At 41.0% G+C, this 23,290-nt stretch overlaps 1 protein-coding gene across 2 annotated transcripts in view; it reads right to left on the bottom strand.

The window, feature by feature from the left end:
- Window positions 1–434: 434 nt before the first annotated feature.
- The window catches only part of TNFSF4 (TNF superfamily member 4), a 38,207-nt gene continuing 15,351 nt past the window's right edge, over window positions 435–23,290 (bottom strand). The window contains exons 3-5 of one of the 2 annotated variants that reach the window (XM_045583222.1): window positions 16,933–17,157; window positions 3,491–3,539; window positions 435–1,825 (exon numbers count right to left, since the gene is read on the bottom strand). In XM_045583222.1, coding sequence (XP_045439178.1) covers window positions 1,473–1,825; window positions 3,491–3,539; window positions 16,933–17,085 — 555 coding nt within the window. In that variant the 5' untranslated portion in view covers window positions 17,086–17,157 and the 3' untranslated portion in view covers window positions 435–1,472. Of the gene's footprint in view, window positions 1,826–3,490; window positions 3,540–16,932; window positions 17,479–23,290 lie in introns of those variants that run through there. The other variant, XM_036442446.2, reaches the window with a different exon arrangement.

Here is a 23,290-nt window from a genome sequence, read left to right as displayed (position 1 = left end):
CAGGACCATCTTTCTGGAGCCCAGCATGATTATTGTGATGACACAGAATCATCCAGAAAAGGTCTACATTTCGCATGCTCTACTTAAAATGGTAGGGAAACATTGGAAACTATTAAAACAAATTTTAGCCAAAATTTAAGAGCCTACAAATTATATCTGAAATTTTGACTTATGAAAAATTGGATGTGTTCACAATGTTATGAGCCTGATACATCAGAGGAGCATTTAAACTAAACATAAGGGATCTCATTGAAAAGCCTTGGTGTTGCCAAAACCAGTTTGGCTCAGTGGATAGAGCGTCGGCCTGCGGACTGAAAGGTCCCAGGTTCGATTCCGGTCAAGGGCATGTACTTTGGTTGCGGGCACATCCCCAGTAGGGGTGTGCAAGAGGCAGCTGATCGATGACTCTCTCTCATCGATGTTTCTAACTCTCTATCCCTCTCTCTTCCTCTCTGTAATAAATCAATAAAATATATTCTAAAAAAGAAAAAAGAAAAGCCTTGGTGTTAGCTGATTCTAGTCTCAATAATTGATATAGGATCATATGTGATATTAGGATCTTTCTAGATAGAGATCATTGTTTTTCATAAGATACAGTAGGCTCTTGGTGACTTTGACATAAAGTTGTATCTGATAATATGATAGAATTACTTCATTTCTGAAACCAGCAATGTGGTGTGCATGTACAAGGCATGGGGCTGAGTGTTACCAGCATAAGCTGAAGGGTGCATACGTGATCCATTGACTATCAGTAACAAAAATGTTTCCCTCCCCAGACTGTTTAAATTCTTACTGGATTTTTGAGGGGAGAATTGCTATTAAAAACATTTAGAAGGTGGAGAAAGCGATGTGGTAGAGGAAAAAAAGCCTGGACAGAGTAATCTTTATCTTAGCCAAATCCTGAAGCAGTTTACAAGCTGATTTTCCTTCTTAACTTCACCCAGTAAGAGGTATTTAGGCAACATGCAGACTGCAACACATTCCATCCTCGAGAGACAGCTGCGGCTGTCAGTGGGGTCCACGCCACTTCCGACTGATTCGTCGGCCCGCTCCTTGGTCTTCTTCATTTCAACAACACCAGATGCCAGATTTCCAGAAAATGCTCATCCAGTGTCTTTTTCAATAAAGCAAGTTTATTAGACCATTTCCTGACCAATAGAAACAATGTATCATGAGGAAGAGGCACCTAGTTTCTTTTTGGGCAGAAGTACCTGACAGGCTTGAGGCAATTGTGAAGGATGAGGGCTAGGTGCTTTAGAATATATGAGAATAAATAAAATTAAATGATATGTAAAATAAGTCTTAAATATCCCTGAGTGGGAGTGGGGGAATCTTCTGATCACATCCTGTGTAGCCAGAGGTGGGGGCTGATCTGGGACGACTCCTCCACTCCCAAGGAAGAACCAGTGTCCTGTCCACCTTGAGTATGGCATTCGAGCTTGGTGCCTGGCTTAGGTGTGGCCATCAGGTCCTCATTCATTAGCACAGTATCCACTAGGATTTTGACTAACGAGAATTAACTCCCCACCATTCACTTGGATGTCTGCACAAGAGGAATTGTGAGTAGTCACATTCAAGTAGACTTTGTCCTTGTAAAGCAGAAAGGCCACAGTGATGGAATTGACAGACGTGACCTTGTCATGGGAGAAGAGGGGTTCCGAGTTATTCCTGTAATGAAGGCTGAGGCTGAGCTTCTGGGAGAAGTAGCCCTTCACGGAGACGAGATAAAACCCATCGCATCTGATGGAGATTGAGTTGTCTTGTACCTTCATGGTTTTCTCTTCGTTTGAGGATTTGAGGATGAAACCTTTTTCATTGTCACACTCTAAGGAGGGTAGGAGAAGAAGAAATAAAGAGATTCCTTAGCACAACTTTTGGCAATAACATTCTTCTAGAAACATATTTAAAGACAGTGATAGGAAGAGATTTTGAGAAGAATGAGAGGAAGTGGGCATTGTGCTTCACCCATGGGATGGAAGAGGAGGTAGAGCTAGCCCTGGTACCCAAGACAGTCCCTGATGGGGCTGGAATTTAAGAGCTGAGAGATTAAAGCCATTGGCAGTTGTCACAACAGACCTGCGGCAGGATATGGAGCTTGGAGGTTTCCCCGATTTTCAGAATAGGGAAGGACTGGCAACCTCAGGGCTTCCTTGTTCAATAGTTCAATAGACACAAAGGGTGCCTGGAGGGCCATTGCTTTGAGCTCTCCCCTATTCTCTCTCCACCTGACTGTGAAATGCACATTTTCCATGCCCTGGGCACTGGACTCCCAGCAGCATTTACTACTGGCTTTTACCAGCAATTGCTGCAGCTTAATAATGCCGCTGTGCACAGAATGTCAGTGGGTTCAAACTCTGCCCAGAAAGAGGCAGGTGAAAGAGCTCCAGAACACAGACCTGCCTCTCCCTCCTACCTTATCACTAGCTTTACTGGGGAGGTGCCTTGGGAAGAGCTGCTCCACAAAAGAAGGAAGAGGAGGGGGAGGAGGAGGAGGAGGAAGAGGAGAAAGAGAAAGACAGGAACATAGCGTGATGGCTTTGGTACCTTCATGGGGAGCCATTCCAAGTTTAAGCCAAAAAGCCTAAATTTCTTTTTAATCAGCCCCAATATGGCCAAGCAACTACATCTCAGACTCCCCATTCTGGCCCATGTCCCTTGGTAATAGGGAAGAGTAGGTCCCCACTGCTGGGCAAAATTCGGTAATTCTTGCTTTGAGCCAGGCCCATGGGGCATGCTTGAACTGGAAATGAAGACCTCTTATGGAGAGCAAGATATATTTCCCTCAGGCTCAGGAGAACTTGATAGACAGTGAATAGTCTTAAACTGCTGGTGGATGTTTTAGTGTTAGTCATGGATCCAAGTCATTCTATCCTTCTGAAGTATCACCTGGCCTTCACATCTGGGACCTCCCCCATCTCTCATTAAGGTAAAATCTTGACATATACCAGAATTACTGGCAAAACTTAGGAAGTAAAGCATTAGTTACCTTACCTTGAAAATAAGAATAATTCCACCCTACCTGTTTTTTTTCTGAGTGGTTAGAGCGTCAGCCTGCAGACTAAAGGATTACAGGTTTGATTCAGGTCAAGGGCACATAATTCGGTTGGAGGCTCAATCCTTGGCCCCAGTTGGGGGCAGTGAAGAAGGCAACCGATTGGTGTGTCTCTCTCACATGGATTTTTCTCTGTCTCTCCCCCTCCCTTCTATTCTCTCTAAAAATCAATTGGGGAGAAGGGGATATCTTGGGATTAGGAGTAACAACAAAAAAAGAATAATTCCTACTCAGATTCCTGAAAGGATTAGTAAGGCATCTAAAGGCATGTAAATTAAACACAGATTTGATAACTAATGACTCCCCTTTTCTTCTTTATATGCCTTCTTTGTCTCAAATATAAACATGCAGGATTCAGCCATTCTAGGATTTGATGCTTCCCTAAGAGATTCGGAGGGAAGGTGCTTTTTAAAAAATCAAACTTTTGACAACACTTACCAGTAAATTGTGCTTTGATACTTTGAATTGGAGGATACTGAAGTGGCACCTGAAGGAGGAAAAGAGATAGTTTTAGGAAAATAAAGTAGTGAAAAAAATGGAATTGACTGTTAACTACTCCACTTCTGTTTCATATTCTATAGGAGTAGCCTAGAGACAGAGTGACTTGCCAAAGATGGGTTTTTCCATGGAGATCAGACCCAGACTGCCAACCTGCCCACTGGCCTTTCTGTAACACCTCTTAAGATAAGTTAGGAGTGTTCTGCCCTTTCATGTAGGCAATAAGGTCTGTGCTCAGCTCTGCCAAACTCTCCTTTGGTGTGTTGTTTTGGCTCACTGAGTCCCAATTTCACATTTTGGATAACAGAGCATTTAATAGTCATCTTGTCAAGAAACCTATTCGGTCGCAGAGATCCATTCCCTCCTGAAGAAGGCTGTGCCTGATCCATCTGCCATGGCCACAGACTCCCAGAATGCACTGGGAGTGAATTCTGGAAGCTTCCTAGCTCTAACGCAAGAGTAAAAGTGTTTTATTTTCAGGGCACACCAGCAACAAAAACTAGTGTAATCCCTCAGAGATGTGTAGATGTGAGTATAGCATATTTTTTACATTGGTTTTCTCCCTTCTCCAAAGCTTGAAAACCTAATTTGAACCCAGAGAATATTTAACAGCAAGAAAGAAGAGAGGAAGCCCAAGGGATAAAATGTCTGCTATAATTTGACGGGAAGAAAACAAAGAAGTTTAATAAGGAGTAAACTCTAAAATATATGAAGAGGAAAAAAAGCAAAAGGTGGAATCATGTATAAAGTATATGACTGTGTATTTAAAAAAATAAAAATAATGCTTGCATGGGCATTGACTCTATCTGAAAGGACACACAAAACACTGTTTGCAACTGTTACCTCTGGAGAAAGGAACTGGAAGCCTAAAATCAAGAATGGGAGCAACCCTCACTTTTCATGGTCAACTTTTTAAAAATTTTGTACCATCTGCTTACATCACCTATTAAAAAGGGAAAGCAAAAAAAGAGAGCTCACTGTCTCTTGTGCCTGCCAAGAACAACTCCTCTTTCCGCAGGATGCTTTTTGGCTGATGAGAGTTGTGGGGAGGAATTTGTTTTCATGCCCTGGGGTGTGGAATCCCTGCCTCCCACTCCCTGGCATACAAGTAGCCACAGTCAAGTGGATTCCTCTGGTGACTGCCCACACCAGAAGAGGAATCCCCTATTTCCTGCAGAAGTCCAAGCACAAGCCTAATGCAGCTGAAACCAACAGGCCAGGAAGGTAGAAGGGAGAGACTTTCCCAGCCCTGCCAATTCGTAATCCCCAAGGGTGAATAAATGCCCCACTGCTCTCTAAGCCAGCAAGTCAGTCCCAGCATGAACCTGGTTAAATTTAGAGAGTTCAGGGCTCAGCCAGCAGCAAACTGAGTTCTAATGTCAGCCAGGCAGGGATGGTGTCATCATGGGCAACTTTCACAACTTCTCTAGACCTCAGTTTTCTCATCTTTAAAATTACTAGATGAATTAATCAAAAGATCCCTTTCAGCACTAACCGTCCATGATCCAGGTTTCTGAAGTTGCAACCCTAAGTCAACTTTCATAAAAGCGGAAAAGACAAAGTTTCCTTATCCCCAAACTTACATCAAGCCATCGGATCTGAAAGCCCTCATGATTGGATTATTTGAGTGGCTATGCAAAAATCTCCACATGGTTTCTGCGGTTCAAAGAAATCTGCCATGGTTTTGAAGTGCCCTGATGACGTAAGGGTAGCAGTGTCCCAGAGGACATTCTCTGAGACCAGGAGGCTGAGAGGCAGCAAGGAAAGCTCACATGACTTCCTCTTGGTTAGAGCTACTGGAACTCCAGATTGAGGCTTTCTGTTCCTTGTCCTGATGGTTACTCAGTGTTAGTAATAGACATATTCTCAGAAGTCTCTAGCATCAGTACCATTAAGTTTAGACAATGTTGTGAAATAAAATAAATGGTCCTTCCTCTTGCTCCCTGTCCTGCCTTAACTCTTCCCCTCACCCTCCTGAATAATTCATGCTGACAACCCCGCTGCCCAGAAATACCCCCACAGGACCCCATTCAAAGTTCTCTATGGCCCAGCTCCAACCTCCTGGTCAAATTTTATTTCCACACATATTCTTTCTGTGTCTTATGTTCTAGCCAACCATTTTCTCTCTAATCTTTTTGCCCTTGAATAGAGAGTGGTAAGATGAGAGAGAGCATAGCCTTGAAGGTCAGATTCAGTTCAAATTGTGACTTCTCTAATTTTGCAAATTTGGAAACATTATATAGCATTTCTGAGCTTCAACTCTCATGCCTGTGGAAATAAGGCATATTGTTATTGGAATATTCCTAGGAGATGACTGTGAAGTATAAATAAGATAGCATATGTGAAAGCACCCAGCAGTTTGCCAGGAGCATGGTAAGCTTTAGAAAATACTTGCTTTCTTTGTTCTATCCAACAAGAATATCCCTCCATCTCTGGCAACTCTGTCATTCCTGTTTTCTTGGCTTCAGTTATGACAGCCCTCACACCCAGGAGGGAAGGAAGCCTGAACTCAGTTCTCCCTTTGTGCTCTTGTGATGAGGTCATGGTGAGACTATCACCCTGCCAATCTGCTGTGTGTGCCAGCTTCTCTCTCCTCTGAGCTTGACACTGAAGTGGACACAAGAATGGGATGTTAATAACATCTACCTAAGAGTTCCTCCTCGCTCCAAATTTGAATTGCCGGGGGAGGGGAGGTCTACTTGGTAGTATGATGGAAATCATATGGGAATAGAGGGGTGGAGTTGAAATCTTCCCTTTCTTGGCCTCAATTTCCTTATCTATAAAATACAAGTTCAACTAGAACAGTGGTCAGCAAACTCATTAGTCAACAGAGCCAAATATCAACAGTACAATGATTGAAATTTCTTTTGAGAGCCAAATTTTTTAAACTTAAACTTCTTCTAATGCCACTTCTTCAAAATAGACTCGCCTGGGCTGTAGTATTTTGTGGAAGAGCCACACTTAAGGGGCCAAAAAGCCGCATGTGGTTCCAGTATATAGCAGTTTGCCGACTACAGAACTAGAAGATGACTTCTTGTGCACTCATGCTTCTGAGATTGCCTCGTTCAAACATCAGGGCTGTACTTTGATTGTGGTGTGTAGACTGTACTACACAGACAACCATGTAGAGTTGGCTAAGGATATCTTCTCTGGAGAACTTCTGTCAATGTAAACTAACAGGAGTTTGGGGACGGTGTAGAGTCTTCAGACTTTTCCAGATTGAAGCAGCTTTATTGTGTAGCTTGTCCTTAGATGGAACTCCTCTGGCAACTTTGATATTTTCCATTTTATTAGTATCTGGAGAAGATCTGAGGATTTTTCATATATATATATATATATATATATATATATATATATATATATTTTTTTTTTTTTTTAATGTTTGTGCATGAGTAAAAAAAAAAATCTTCTGATATTTAACCTAATGAAAGTATTTGTCTGAGGGTCTAAAATTAATTTGAAGTATTTTCATCATCTGAGCAAGATTAAAATATTGGGTTTTAGATAGTTGTCAAAATATTCAGATGTATTTCAAAATTCTCCAGAAGTTCTCCAGAGAAGATTTCCTCAGCCAAGGCTACTTAGTTGTCTGTGTAGTACAATTTGGCTTAACCTTTAGCTCTGAAGAGGTGCAATTGACCTGACTGTGGGCAGCGGCCCATGGACAAGTACAAAGTAGACAGGTGCTGCAAGAAGAGGCAGAAGTAGGTTCTTTTCTGGCCTCTCATAGTACCTTGAGCACTGAACTGTTGGAAAACAAAACAGGCAAATGTCTGATGTCCAGCCTTTACCCAGCAGCCTGTGCCATGTTCCCAAGAGCTCATCTTTGAAGAGAGTTTCTAATTCTAACTTACTGGGATGTTGGCAAATCTTTTACTCACTTGGCATTTGTGTTGGAAGAGGGTATCTTATACAGGAAGGAATAAGCCTCAGGAAGGTTTGAAACCAGAGCTCTACCTTCACTCTGTGGGCCTTGCCTTTTCTCATTAGATACCCAGCCACAATGTCAAGATGTTAGGTGGGAGAGGGGTTAGTGTGGGAATCAGTGGAGCATGGTGGGGAAACAGATCTGTGATGGGGATGCCCCAGTTCACTATGCCACCACCAATGGGGTGTGAACATCCCCTCCCCATGCCTTGGGCTTCATGTCAGAGGAGACCTGAGAGATCATGGAAGCATACCCTCACAGCCTCTCAGGGTACATCTCAAGGAGCCTCGCAGGAGAAGATGGAATTTTCCATACTGAGCATACAGTAGGGTGGGAAGCTAGACTCTCATCCTGAGGCATTCGGTGGTACTCAGCAGAAACAGCCTCCTTACCAAGGGCAAGGCCTTACCTTCTGATCAGGGAAGTTCAGAACCCCATGCAATGAGAGGACTAGGAAGAATGGGCAAAATTGGTTGCCCATATTTAGAAAAATCTTATCCTGAAAGTTACATTTCTTAGAGATGAAGATGTGTGGCTCTGAAATCCTTGTTGAATAAAGAGTCTATTGGGATCTAATAACACAAAGAACAGCCATTTTAATTGTTATCCCAAACTTTCTTTCTCCTTCACCATGGCTGTCAGCACCTTTCTGATATAAGCTCTCTTAATTTTCATTCTCTTCTCTACTAGGCAATCCATGCGATACCCTAACATAGCCCCCTCTCTAAACACTTACCTTTTTCTTGTCTAAATTACTTAGTAATGGCTACCCCACAGAGAGAACCCTGTCCTCTCTATCTCAGAGAACAAGAATTGTGGTTTTGTTGTCCCAGAAGCTTAGCAATTAATAGATTCCTAAGAAGGATCTCAAGAATGAACCAAAAGCATCCATGTGACATGAACATGCCTTAAAATTATGTGATTGACCAAATGCAACCAACTTTTGCTACCCTCAAGGGGAAGATTTTCTGATATCTGGGTTTCCCTTTCCACATGAACTGGGGAAGTCCTCCAAGTATACCGACAGAGGCACCAGCCAAAACATTTCTAAGAACTCTCTTCTTCACCTTGGTGATTGGGTGAGTCTGCAGCATAACATTCTGTAGCAGCTTTGTTTCTAAGCAATTGGAAGGGTCGGTTACAGTGTAACCACTGTACTATCATAAATCTTACCCTGCCTCAATCATAATGGAGTTCAATTAAGTAAATGTTTGCTGAGCTAAGAGAAAACTTAGCCCCTAAGACTATGCCTGGACCTAAGCTAGGGACTTCATTATCACATAATATTTGCTATTGGCTCTAACCAATACTTTGCTTCTTTAAGTGTCTGCTTTAAACTCGGGGTTGGAAACTCTGGGAAGGCAAAAAAGACCATGTCTTGCTCACCATGTTTCCTCTGTGTCTGACAGGTAAATGACACTCTACAAATACTATTGGGATAAGTAAATGAATCAATGGTTTATAGTGAGCTGAATAGTGTCTCCCACAAAATTAAGATCCACCTGAATCCTGTCTGTGGCTTTATTTGGAAATAGGGTCTTTGAAGATGTAACATGAGGTCCACTAAATTAGGGTTGACCCTAAATCCGAAATGACTTATATTCTTAAAGAAGAGAAGGCAGCATGCACTGTGGGCCAAGGACAGTGCAGGACACAGGGAAGTCAGCATCAGTGCTCACAGTAGCCACAGATTTCCAATTACTTGCTAGGAGTGTCACCTTCCTGCTGCCCAAGCCACCATGGCAGCTCACTTGGTGAAGCGATGCCAGTGGCTCCTGAGAGAGGCCACTCACCTAGCCCCTGCTGAGCCTCCAGCTGGCTGACTGAGACTGACCAGAGTAGCCTTACTCCGGCTGAATAAGACTAACTTCCTCAGCTACCTCACCCAGTTCCCTTCCCACATTCCTTGTCACAGCACCTGGAGAAGGAAGAGATATTTACCCCACTCACCCACCCACAATTCCAGGAGGTGGACAAGCTCATCGAGAAGGCCACTTGGCCAGAGGGCCCCTAGAACTGCTTGGTGGTAGCCACTGCCTGCACCAGAACCACTCAGCCCTCATGTTCGTCAAACTCTCTTGCCTGCTACCTGAGAAGCCAGAAGACAAAGCTTTGCTAGTTGCCCACAGAAGTTGCCCACAGCAGTTGCCCCCTTTCAGCAACTTCTCCATCTTGTCAACATTTGGGAGGGTTCCAGACTACCCAGCAGCTGGAAAACAGCAGGGGCACTGGAGTCCAGAACAGCCAGGCTAAAGTACTTTCATGAACTTTCTGTTAATCCTCACAGCAGCCCTGTTGGGAGGAGATTGTCATCCTCTTGTAAACAGCTCAGGACACCAGCCTGGTTCTGGTTCTGATTCTGGTTCTGGTCTGGTTCTGGTTCTGGTTCTTCTGTTCATCAGTGTGCCATTCCTCCTCCCCAGGTCTGGCTGATGGCAGTACACTCTTAAAGCTTGAAGTGGTGGGGGGCCACTGATAGGGGAGCTTAGAAACTTGAGAAGGGCATGGGCGTTTTTCAGCCAACCAGATCCTCAAAGGGAATAAGATGAGTTAGGTTCCCTTTCTCTTCTCTGAACATATCACACATGCTGTGCTCTGTTTTGTAAAAATAACCCTATAAGGCTTTATGTGACTGTTAAATCATGGATCATGTTATCTACATTTATGTAAGTAGATTTTAAATTCCTTTTTTTTTTAAAGAATCTTCCCTCTATATCAGGTCATAAATCTTTTCCTCAGCTTTCTTCAAATACAGTGACCATCTGAAAAGAAAACCAATTTTATAATAGCCAACTGAAATTCTTAGAGCTTAGAGTCAGAAAGTCATGGCCAAAAGGAATGGAAGGTACACATGACTAGAATATAGACCTGGTCTTTTTTTTTTTTTTTTTTTTTTTTTTTTTTTTTTTTTTTAGAAATGGGCTTTGTGATTTTTTAAAATATATTTTTATTGATTTCAGAGAGGGAGGGAGAGGGAGAGAGAAATAGAAACATCAACAGCAAGAGAGAGAATCATTGATTGGCTGCCTCCTGCTCACCCCGTACTGGGGATGTGCCTGCAACCAAGGTATGTGCCCTTGACCAGAATTGAACCCAGGATCCTTCAGTCCATAGGCTGACATTCTAACCACTGAGCAAAACTGGCGAGGGCTAGATCTAATCTAAATGTCTTAACGCTGCATGACCTTTTTTTTTTTTTTTGGTAAGTTTTTTATTGATTTCAGAGAGGAATATAGAAGATAGAGAGAGAAACATCAATGATGACAGAGAATCACTGATTGGCTGCCTCCTGCATGGTCCCACTAGAGACCCAGCCCACAATCCAGACATGCGCCCTTGTCCAGAAATGAACCTGGGACCCTTCAGTCCTCAACCCAACACTCCAATCACTGAGCCAAACCAGCTAGGGCCCTGCATGACCTTTTAATTCATAGATATAAACCCATTCAAGTCTGTAGTGCCCCCCATTTCCTCATTGTAAAACTGCACATAAATATCTACCTTCCTCCAAAGTCATGGTGAAGAAGTAGAAACAAAAGTGTGGAAAAGGTCTGTAAAAATGAAAGACTGTTATTATAGGTGACACCCCTCAAAAAGGCTTTAAGTTCGTAGTCTTCATCGTACCATGTACAGGATCAAATTAAGATCTTTAGGGGTCTTGGAAGCTAAAAACATTAAGCAGTTAACACAAATAATTCAAAATATATTTTATATTATTGACCTATAAAGTAGGTATTTTACAACTTATTTTATAACCCCAAAGGGCTTTTGTGTTTTCCCTTAATGACTATTTGGATGCTTGTTTATCATTTTTTGTCTTATTTATTGTCATTTTCCTCCTGATCTTTATTGGAGAGTTTCTCTGGTTCTCTAGGCTTATGCCCTGGCTACCTACAGGGAAGCCCACCCATAAGGGTCCATTGAAACTCACTGGACTACTCCATTCCCTATATACGCAATGCGGCACTTAGGGAATGAGATTTTCTAAACACAAGCTCTTACTAAATTAATATTAGAACTAAAGTGTGGATCTCTTTGTCAATTTTTCTATCAGAATATGTTCTTAAATAGCAGTTACATATTCTCAAAGTAGAAAAATCTATATAAGTTAAAAACCCATCTATGTTGTATTTCAGAATAAAAGTCCACTGAAAAGAAAATAATTACATTCCCCCTTTACCCATTGGGGATATGTTCCAAACCGCCAGGGAATGCCTGAAACCACAGATAGTACCAAACCCCATATATACTATGTTTATCCTATACAAACATACCTTTTCATTTAAAGGAAGCACTTTTTACTTCTCTTAGGCATAGCTAAAGTGCCAGCATCACTACTCTTGCACTTTGGGGCCATAATTAAGTAAAATAAGAGTGACTTGAACATAAGCACTGCAATATCGCAACAGTAGATCCGAAATCCAAGGTAGCAACTGAGTTATTAATAGGCCAGAAGTGTCTGCAGCTGTGGAGATACTGGACAAAGGGATGATTCACATACCAGCTGGTTTTTGTAATCCTAAAAACTATAGTAAGGAAGCAAAGTCCATGAAGTTAAGGTTAACCCTATGATACGCTTTCTGAGATTTGAGTTATAGGATGTGTGTGTGTGTGTGTGTGTGTGTGTGTACATGCTACAAAGAAAACACTTCAGTGGTGCAGTGCTTAGGAAGCATGTCCTTGAATAATAATCATCATTAGAACTAAATTTCCAAAGCTCTGTAACACAATTGCTCTTCACAACTATCAAATTCCAATAGTGAAAATGATTAAACTGATGCTCAGGGAATTTCAGGAAATTTATTCAGGGTCACAACATTAAAGATTGAATTGAACCAGAGCCTTCTAATTTCTGGTCCAACATGCTCTCCTCTATACCTCAATGACTTGCTCAAACTTAGAGATGTTTTGTATTTTTTGGAAGGAAGTGTGTTGATTCCTTCATTTAAAAAGACATGGATATTGAAAGAATGAGTGGCTACAAACAAAATACACAAGCCATAGGATGTCATGGAATTCTATTTCATCTTAATACCACCATATGTTCTACCTGTGAACGTATGTGAAATTACCTTTTGAAAGTCAGTTATTTTCACTCTTAACAACACTGTATATGGCTCTTCTCACCTACATTATTCCAGAAGGTTAATGTTAATTTTCCATGAATGCAGAATCCCTGAGGGGTAGAGTACAGGTTCTCTGAGAGTAGACACAGAAGTAATTTCTATTAAAAGAAATAGGACTGGAAGGGCAGGTGATTAGCCCGAGGCAGGACTGGGTCTACTCTGTGCCTATAACGAGGGGTTGAAGTAAGAGAAGTGGAATATCCCTAAATCATCTATATCCCCCAGTCAGTGTGTGTGTGTGTGTGTGTGTGTGTGTGTGTGTGTGTGTGTGTTTCCATACTCAGACACATGTGACATTTCCAGTATGATCCCAGTACAAATTTTTCTGTCCTATTTTCAACTTGTACTAAATCAAAATTTTTCATTTATGAAATATCAGATGAGGCTTCTCTTGTTCTTCCTCTTACACCTGTTGAGTACTTGGCCTCCCTCCCAAAAAAGGTTTTCTTATCTTGACTCCTTAAGAAAAGAGAGTAGGCTTTAAGCCATCTGAGAGTGGTTAGTTTTACTGTAGCGCCCCCTAGTGCTGCATGAGATCAGATTCACTTTCTATCTGTAGAAATATGTAAACCACAGAACAAATGTAATTTAGAGACGCAGCAATTTGGGTAATTTTTCCTATATTTTCTTTTGCATGGAATGGAAGGAAGTGTGTTCCCTAGCATGAGTCACAAGACCTTTCAAGCTTTACCTTCCACAATTTTGCCCTAAAAACAGTCTACTTCAACCATTTTGAACAATCAATTGAACAATTACCTAGAAAATCTTCTACCCCTTCCCCACCACAACCATCCTTCTTGTCTACTTAAAGACGTTTTACTCTTCCTTCTAATATTAGCTGTAGCATTACCTCTTTCCCAGCTCTTATCCTCTCTGGTTTTCTTATCTGTAAGTAGACTATGTGTAATGCCCGCTCAATGCAATGATTCTATACATTATTATTAGTACCCCCTTTAGAGCCTCCAAATACTTAGTGACAAATTAGCTCAATACTTCAGATGTTTCTTTGTTATTACCATAGAATCGCTTATGAAATGTAAATTCATTTGCATTGAAAATCATTTATTAGCGTGTCTGGCTCCCCCCCCCCCCTTCCCCCCCAAAAAATGAATTTCTGCAACTCTTGTTAGGTTACATGGGGATACATTTAAACTGAACTAATCTGAAACAAGATTTTTCAGGCAAAAAAAAGCTTATTTTTCTCTCTAAACCAGTGATTCTCAACCTTTCTAATGCCACCAAAATACAGTTTCTAGTGTTGTGGTGACCCCAACCATAAAATTATTTTCATTGCTACTTTATAACTATAATTTTGCTACTGTTATTAATCATAATATAAATATCTGTGTTTTCCAATGGTCTTAGGCGACCCCGCTAGCGGTTAAGAACCACAGGTTGAGATAAAAGTAAATTGAGCTACTTTTCTCCCATTGTTCCAAGCTAAATAACAGGTAAAACTAAAAGCCTACTATTTTAAATAAATATCCAAATAGCATTTATTGTTTTTGGTGACAGAAGCACTCAGTTTTATAATTTGTACCATAGATATTCTTCTAGCATCCATTTCTTTCCTCCTTCTCAATAGGGCATTTTGCTAACACATAACAGGTTATTGAGATATGTACAACTATAGGTGCAAATTTTATTTTCTCCCATCCCTTCTTAAGGACCAGGAAATTCATCTCGGGCACAAAAATCTACTAACTTATATTTTGTATTTATCAAAACCTCATTCCATTCTCTGAATATATAAAGTACATATTCATAGAATATTGAGCTGGAAGAGATCTTTCTGATCATTTGATCCAATTACTTAAACATGAGGAAATCAAAGCCCAAAGAGGGTAGTGACTTATATGAGAGGGAAAGGTCTATCTTTTATTTTTCTGACATTCTAAAATGAGAACGTCTGCTTTGCAAGAAATCAACCTAATGTCATGGAATGATTAGGGGAAAGTTAGTTGCTCAGTGAGTTTAATAGTTACATCTGTGTTTTACAGAGCCTTTCATATAATCAATTATTTTATAAAGCTAAAAATTAGATCTAAAATATGAGGGAAATTCTTATTCTCCAAATATATTTTTCCTACAATAAAAAAATCCAACTTAACTGGGTGAATGATGAGTAGTTTAGCTCACTTGGGATAACACCCAAAAGGAAATTCATTGCAACATTACATCCCATTCCTTGGGATAACACCCAAAAGGAAATTCATTGCAACATTACAACATTACAATACATTGTAGTATTGTTTTCTAAAAATAGAGGGTTTTTTTTTTTTACATCATCATCTAACCAATACTTCAACCAAAATTATGTGTGTGTGCGCGCGCGTGCGCGCGCGCGCACACGCACGCACACACACACACACACACACACACACACACACTGCCATCACTACCATTTCATCAAGTTCCAGGGAGAATATACATGATCTATTTGTGCTATTTCTCTCCTCCTCCCCTCCCCCCATTTAAAAAATATATGAGATTAAATGTAAGGACCCATTGTGCTGCATCCTAAAACAGTATGAGATATTTATGTTAGCTAAAACAGTCTAGCTAGAAATAAGAAAAATTAAAATTCATGTCAAGTCTGTGCCAAAAATGTACCTCCTATGTCCTTGCTTCTATTTCTGCACCAGGATAAAAGAATACTCCCCATGAATTCTAGTGTCCTGGAAACCAGCACTCAGCTTTCCTTCCAGGCTCAATGAAGAGCTGCTGGGTGACTTAGCAGAAAGGGCCCCTCTCCTTCTCAGCATCCCCTGGGTATTTCTAGTCCAGTGCCACTCTGCCACCAGCGGGCTATATACATCTATTTCACCTTTGGCTCTCTCCTACTCACAGCCCTAGTTGAGTCTTGACTGGAGCCATCTGTCCTGTCTTTTCATCGTCGCAGCGTAAGGATGTCTGTGACACTGTGGTTATTTGAAAAAGCACTCTCAGGGCTCCCAGATCTGGTGCATGCACTCAGCTGTTCTATTTTTGGTTACGCTCTTTGTTTTCTTCTCGGAAGAGCCTAATTCCGGTCTGCGTTTTAGGCACCCTGCCATGGATACATTGCACCGCCCCTGCACTCGCTACCCAAATTGCCTATTCTAATTGCACCCAAAGGGTTCGGCAGTGAGAAAGAAACGCATGCACGATGAGGAGAGGGTGAGTGTGGTAATGTGCTTGCCAGTCTGCAGACTTGAGCATAACACCTGCTACACTTCTGGAATTGGGGAATATAAGCCCTTTTTGCAGTACAGTGATCACAACCACACTCCCACCAGCCTCTCTGCACTGAAAACCCCTGTTTCCGGTGGGCAGAGGCAAGCCCAGGCATCTGCCAGGCGTCTTAATCTGGTTTTCTTTGAGATACCCAGACTCTGACCTGTCCATCAGAAATAAAAGTTTTTATTGTCTAATCTTAATCAAGGACAGACTTTTCTAACCCCAAGCAACCCACCAGGGAAACAAGTATGATCAGACTGGCCTCAACAAGGGAACACGGGCAGACTGTACATTTATTTTCAGTGGAGTTGTCAGCAGTCAAGAACATCCTTAAAGACCAAATAATGTTTGCAGGTCTGAACAAATACATAAGAAAAAAATATATAAAGGGAATCAGAAGAAAGAGAAGGGGGGTTGCAAGGAATATCTTCATTCAGTGGGGGAAATACTAGAAAGGTGCAGCCCCCTCATAATATAGTGGATAAAGTGTAAAATAGACTAAGTGATGTCTGTACGTTGTGATTGGTAGAGAAAAGCTGTGAGAATCAATATCGGGGTAAGTTGTTGGAGTAAATGTTTGGCCATGTGCGCGAACGCACGGAACACATACATCTCTACCTTTAAAAGAACTTACTATTGATACCTTCAGCATTTTGCAAGCAGTAGCAAATGTTCACGAGTGTCAGTGGATTTTATGAATACAATGGCAAAGTGGAACTGAGCTCATACTTATTTCCTTTTTGTATTAATTCCCTGGTCAAACACTAAAGAAAATGGGTAAGCCAGGTATTATCAATGACTCGAAGCTTCAAAGTGACGGCTCATAAAAGAATACCAGGATTCCTGCATTACAAAGAAAAAGAGAATAACCCAGCAGCAGCGCCCCTGTCCTACCTCCACTGTGCCCCACCATGCCACTACTGAGAAAAGGGAAGGAAAGGAAGACCAGAGGGTCTTTAACCACACTTGAAAATTGCTGAAGGGGGAAGAAGAACAACCAACACCTGGACAATTTGGTTATCAGATTCTTTCCAAATGACCCTTTGCAGCTCTTGGAGCTGCCATCAGTGTGAGCTGGTAAGCAACAGGGTGCCGGATGTGCATCTTACCTGAGGAGCATAGAAGTGCAAGCAGATGTAGGTGAGACACAGGAGCAGCCCCAGCCCCTGGACCACAAAGGCCACCAGCATGAGCTTGTGCGTCTGGAATCTCAGACCTGGCGCGTTTCTCACATTCTCATCCAGGGATTGGACCCCTTCCATCTTCACAGTCTGGATGCAGCAAAGATGAAAACTGAGCCAAAGGGGGAGTCTGAGAGAGAACGGATGTCTCTCCTGCCAAGAAGGAGATGAAGACAAAACCAAGCGTATCAATCAGCAAATCCACAGAGGTACCAGGACCAGAGATAAGAGGCAATTGAAAGAGCAGAGCGGACTCTCTCAGTTTTAACACTGCCGCTTTGCAGCAGGCGGGGAACTTCTTTGTGACTAATCTGAATTTCCCCTTTACTTTCTTTCTTTCTTTTTTTTTTTTTTTTTTTTTTTTTTTTTTTCTTCTCTGGGCTAACAGGGAGTTGTTTTTGTGGCATTCCAGTTCTGATTTGAGTATTGTGAAATGGTAGTCTTTGAAATGTGCACTTTTCTTAATTTCTCATTGCACCAGTAACCAAATTGTGGGTCACTTAAAAAGATAAAAAATCATCATCCGTTGGTGTGGAAGCTCATCTATCCCTCTTCCCAGGTGCCTTAAATCACAGAAGATACTTAAGGAAAATGCTGGAAACTAAGCATTGAAACCCTTCTACAGATTTTAGGGAGAAGCACACGTGAATCATTCTCAAAGAGGAAAGAAAATAGGATGGTGGATCACATAGAAATAAAGAAGTGAGGTCCTCTAATTGTATTCCATTGCAGTGTAATAAATAAACTAGCATGCAGTAAGCTTCTACGGTCTTGTTCTCATTTGATCCTTTCGGGTGAAGTTAGCAAACACTTAGATGGTTAATGTTAAGCAAGGCAGAAAAGAAGCAGAGAGTATTCTGACTTTTCCCCTTTCTGTCCACTTTACTTTCTCCCCAAATGTGCACAAATGAATGAATGGACTCCAAAAAAACTTTGAATTTTGCTCCTTTCTTTGAAGTTAAGGTTGGACTAGGAGCTTAGAAAATAAGAGTATTCTATCATTAAGGACAAATATGTGATACCTTAATCAATAAAGAAATTTTTAAAAAGAGTATTCTATAAATTGACAGATACTGCTTACTTACCCTATACCACTGAAATAAATGACAAAATCATTTATAATGTCAAGTTCAAACTGACAAATATTTACTGAGTACATAGTAATAAGCCCAGTGCTGTTCAGGGTGAAAAAGGATGATGGAGAGGGCTGTTTAAGACAGAATCCTATCTCTTCTGGGAAAAGTGTGTCCCTCTGAGCTCCCCATTAGTCACTCAACATCCTGTTTAAAGAAAGGAGGGAGGGAGAAATATTTTTATATCAACAATAGGAGATGTTATATGCATTTATTCTTACAGAAAATGGATAGGAGACATATTCCAAAGAGAGCTTGTGCATTTTTATTATTTACCATTATAGTACTAGAAGCCCAATGCAATGAAATTCATGCAAGGGGCTTGGCCCTCGCAGCTTCAGCTGGCCCTCGCAGCCCTGGCTTCATCCAGAAGGTCATCCGGACAGTTGTTTAACTAATGTGTCTAATTAGCATATTCGCTCTTTATTATATAGGATGAATTAGAATATTCATACCATGGCACTCCCATGATAATCACTATGCCTTGCAATTGAAGGACGTGCTGGTTTTAAGAAATCCAAGTCTTTGCCTGAAAGATAAAGGGACTGAGACGCTGAGTCACAGATGCCAAGCCAAAACTAAAAATCAAACTTTCCTCAAACATGACCATTCCCATGAGCAAAGGATGTATAATACGCAGGGTGTGGGGGGGGGGATGAAATAAAAATCAGTGTGTAGAGCTTAATTCTTGTGTAATTATTAATAGTGATAGTTGATAAGTACTTATGAATTTATTGTAAAAACTAAGAGTCACAGCAATAAAAAATTTTCTGTAAAGCTTAAGATGCTATTGGAAACTGATGAAAATAGCTGAAAAAGGAAGAATGAAAACTATTAGTGCTGAAAGTCAAAGAAAATATTTTTGAATGATAGTCAAAGGATGAAAAAAATAAATAAAAACACATTTAAAAAGTACAGACTCATGCCTTGAGCAGCATCTCTTCTCACTGTTAACATAGCTTCTATGAAGAAAATTTGGTTAACTACCACATCTCCTTACAGACAATGAGAATCGTGCTACAGAATGAATTTCCATTGGGTGTTATCCTAAGGAAGCACAGCGTCAACTATATCAACATTTGGACACGTCTAAGACACAGCTCTTGTCTCCCATGTCTCAGTCTCTAACTGTCATATTTTGCCTCCTTGCAATTTTTTGTTGAAGCTTAAATGATACTTTACATTTAATTGTTTCTTTCTTCATTGAACACATTCTCACAGCCTCTTCACATTCTTTGTGGTAAGATGGGGAATGCACACAGAAAAATAAATTGGCTTGAAAGTTCCTGGAACCTTTGGCTAGACTAGGGAAGTGTTTCAAAATTCATCATTGGGCTGGTCTAGCAGCTGGAACATCATCAGAATCATAAACTGATAGCATTTCCATCTTAGAGCGACGGCAGAGTCCTCCATCTTCAAAGCTGACATGTTTTGAAAGAGATCGAGTATGTTCTCTGAATCTATGGGCAATATTTTAAAGCATCTCACAAAGGTCAAATGCACAGACACACCTGAGCAAACCAGCCTTGGAATGGAAGCCTCAGGCTTCATTCAAGCAATTACCTTTCCAAAGATCATTATCCTCTAAATGTACACCCCTTTCAAAACTACAGAAAAGTAGGGAAAATAAAATAGCTTCGACAACTGACAGAATATCTTATGTTTAGAAAGTAGCAAAAACTTTTTTTGATTTTTTTGGTTTTGGGTTTTTGTTTTATTTTGTTTGGGTTAGGGTGGTATTAAAATCTGTACTTTTCATTTGTTTCTAAATCAACAAATTTGTCCGTTTCAACAAGGATGAGCCAGGTGCCTACATAACGGTGCTGAGGGAAAAGACAGGAGCAGACCATATTCTCAGCCTTCCAGGAGGTTAGAGCCAGGGAAGTGTTGGCTCCAGGTGGCTGTACAGGAAGAAGGGCACCCGGGGGCGGATCCCATACAGACTGGTATTAGGACTAGGGCGGCTTCTTTGAGATTAGTCAAGTAAACCTCAGAAAAGCCAAAAGCCATCTGACCTTCACATGAGTGGGAGGGACAGCACTTTCCCAGCAGGGAGTGAGAAAACGTAGCCTGGGCCAGCAAGCATTTCTCATTCAGATGGCTATGAGTGGAAAGGAGGAAGGTGAGGAGAGTGACCCAGTAAAAGGTTGGGAAACTGTCAAGAATGGACTTAAGCCAGGGCAGCCATCTGTCTTCTTAACCTGTTCTTGATCCTGCAGTTCCCATTCTTCTTCATGTCTTCAGCACTCTAGGACCTCAGAACCCCAAAATCAGCTTTGACCGTTCCTTGTCCCCAATCAGTCAAGCTTTGTAGGGCTGAACTGCAGTACAGCTTAGACTTCCCTCCACATTGCTGTTCCTGCTGCTTCTGACCTAAAGTCCTATTTGGGTCACTTGAACTCCTGGATTAAACTTGCATTCTCTTTGTACTCCAACCTGATCTGCTTCAACAGGCCTTTAAACCCAGTGATGACCAAGATCCTATCAAGGGCCCCCATCTCAGAGAGGATAAAGTTGAAATTCTTCAGTATGATATTCAGCTCACTCCATCATGAAACCTCAAGTCCCCTCTCCAAACTTACCTCCCTCTATTTCCTAATTATTTCTGACATAACCTTACCCTTCATTTCTGATTATCAAAACCCTACACACTCACACTTCCTAGGAAGGGCTGGATGCCTTGAAAGGTCGTGAGCTTGCATTGTTCCCTGAAGAAACACTGTTCAGGGGACTCTAGCATTGGGTAGGGAATTTGTAGAATCAGTAGTTCCCAAAGCCTAGCTGATCATCATAATCACTGGGAGTTTTGAAAGATCCAGGTTTCCAAACCCTTTACTCTAGAAATTCTGATTCAATTGTAAGGTTGGAATAATGCCTTATGAATCTGTATTTCTACAAATTTTCATAAAAGCCAGGTGTGAATCTCCCTCACCCACACATGACCACTTAAGTTCTTTTTCACTGTTACATTCCTATGATAAGAAGCCTTCCCTGGCCTCCAGCAAGAATGCAACTGTTTCCACCCATTTTGAGTGCACTGATCATGCTACATCTTGTCTTACAACTATTTAAAATTATTTTGGTCCTCCCCATTATGTTGCATGGTCCTGAGGTCAGAAGTCCAATACCACGCTCACTCACATGGCTGGGATAGTTTTTCTATAAAGATTATTTGTCAAATTAAATTGAATTTGCTTGCTGCCAATCTTCGGCATGCTACTTTCAGGACTAGAACAGAATGAGAGTCTTAACAAAAGACTCTATTAAACACAGAAATGGCTCTATTAAACACAGAAATCTCCTGATAGCTAGACTTTGATCTTAGACGTGAAGAATGAGCAAACCTGAAATGTGTACTTTTCATTGAAACCGGATGTACAGCATTGGTTCAAATGCAAATGTGAGCCCACATGATGACATTCCTTTTGGGTTTCAGACTCTTGAGACCCTCCCTTGTAAACCCCTTTTCTCCCAGAGCTGACTTTCCCTTTCATTCTTCATGTTTACTGCTTTTCTTTATCTTGAATTTACCACTGGCAGTTATTTTAGGGCATGATGATAGATTCTAAAACTTAGTGGCACAAAACAGCAACAGAAATGTTCCTGCCTGTGGAGACATGACCATGAAGTAGCACAACATTGCGGAAAGCAAAAATCTGGACAGATTATTGGCACTCACAAAATTACACTTTAAATTGTACACTTAACACACATGTGCAATGCCAAGAACGTGGAAATTTGTAAGTATATATTTTAATTCATAATAGAATATAGTCAATTTTCTCTTTAAAAAATCAACTTGATTAAAATATAATTACAGACAATAAGCTGTGTGTACTTAAAGTGAACAATTAGGTGTGTTTTGACCGTTGTATATACTCATGAAGCCACAATCACATACAGAACCTTTATTCATCCCAAAAGCCCATTTTCTTTAAATGGTAATCATTCTAAAAACAAATCTAAATTGAATACATAAAACATTCCCTCTTCCTTCCAAAATACATTTATTGGGTATAAATTGGAATCAGTGTAAATCAATGATTGTCAACGGAGTGCAATTTTTGTCCCCCAGGAATCATTTAGCAATGTCTGGAGACATTTTTGGTTGTCTGGATTTGGGGTGGGTGTTGCTGCTACCTAGCAGGTAGAGTCTAGGGACACTGCTAAACATCCTATAGGGTGCAGGACAGCCTCCACTACAACAAAGGATTATTTGCCTAAAATGTCAATAATGCTGATGTTGGAAACTCTGGTGTAGATGTCCATGTCCTTCGCTGACCATGAAAGAGGCAATACAGTCTTTGCCTTTGCTTATTGTCCTGTCTGAAATGCCTCTCCACCTCCCAACAACAAATCTATGTGGAGGCTTTTCTCTCCATTGTATCATTGAGAGAAGCTGAGGCTTAGCAAGATGAAGTAAGTTGGCCATATTTAGTTTGTGGAAAAGCTGGGAGCTCAATGCAGGTCCTTTGACTGTGGAGCCTGTTCTTAAAACCTGTGTGATAAATATTGATTTTTAAATGAAAATATAATCCCTATGTCTTGGCTGGGTTCTTAGTAAATAATACATCTGAGTAGATATTAACCTGCCAATTGCACAGAGCTACAAGTTTAATAAGAAAAAAGTTTCCTATTGATTAGATCTTTTCCCCCCTCAAGTTATTGGTGAATGGGAATACATGTTTCTTGGATGCCTTCAGTATCCCAGACACGAAATCCTCCCTTCATTTAAACCTGCAGGCATATCCTGGTTGGTTATTAGTAACCACATCTTCAACATGAGGAACCAGACACTCAGAGTAACTTAACCACAACAGTGTTGGGATTTGAGCCAAGATCATCTGGGTTTGTCTGTTTGTTTAACTGTACCAAATTCTCAGTAGATGGTGTTATAAACTGAACGTTTATGTCCTTCCAAGATTCATATGGTGATCCCCCAATATGATGGTATTTGGAGATGGGACCTTCAGGAGGTAATTAAGACATAAGGGTGAGGCCCTGGTCTGATGGAATAAGTGCTCATAAAAGAAGCACCAGAGAGCTAGCACGTGTGCGCATGCTCTTTCTCTCTCTGTCTCTGTCTCTGTCTCTCTCTCTTTCTTTCTCTCTTTCTCTCTCACCTCTCCCCACTCCCCAAGTGAAGGTAGCTA

Source organism: Pipistrellus kuhlii, unplaced genomic scaffold (assembly GCF_014108245.1).
Source record: "Pipistrellus kuhlii isolate mPipKuh1 unplaced genomic scaffold, mPipKuh1.p scaffold_m20_p_18, whole genome shotgun sequence".
Taxonomy (NCBI): Eukaryota; Metazoa; Chordata; class Mammalia; order Chiroptera; family Vespertilionidae; genus Pipistrellus; species Pipistrellus kuhlii.
Note: the sequence above shows the minus strand (reverse complement) of the source record. Positions and strands in the feature narration are given on the sequence as shown.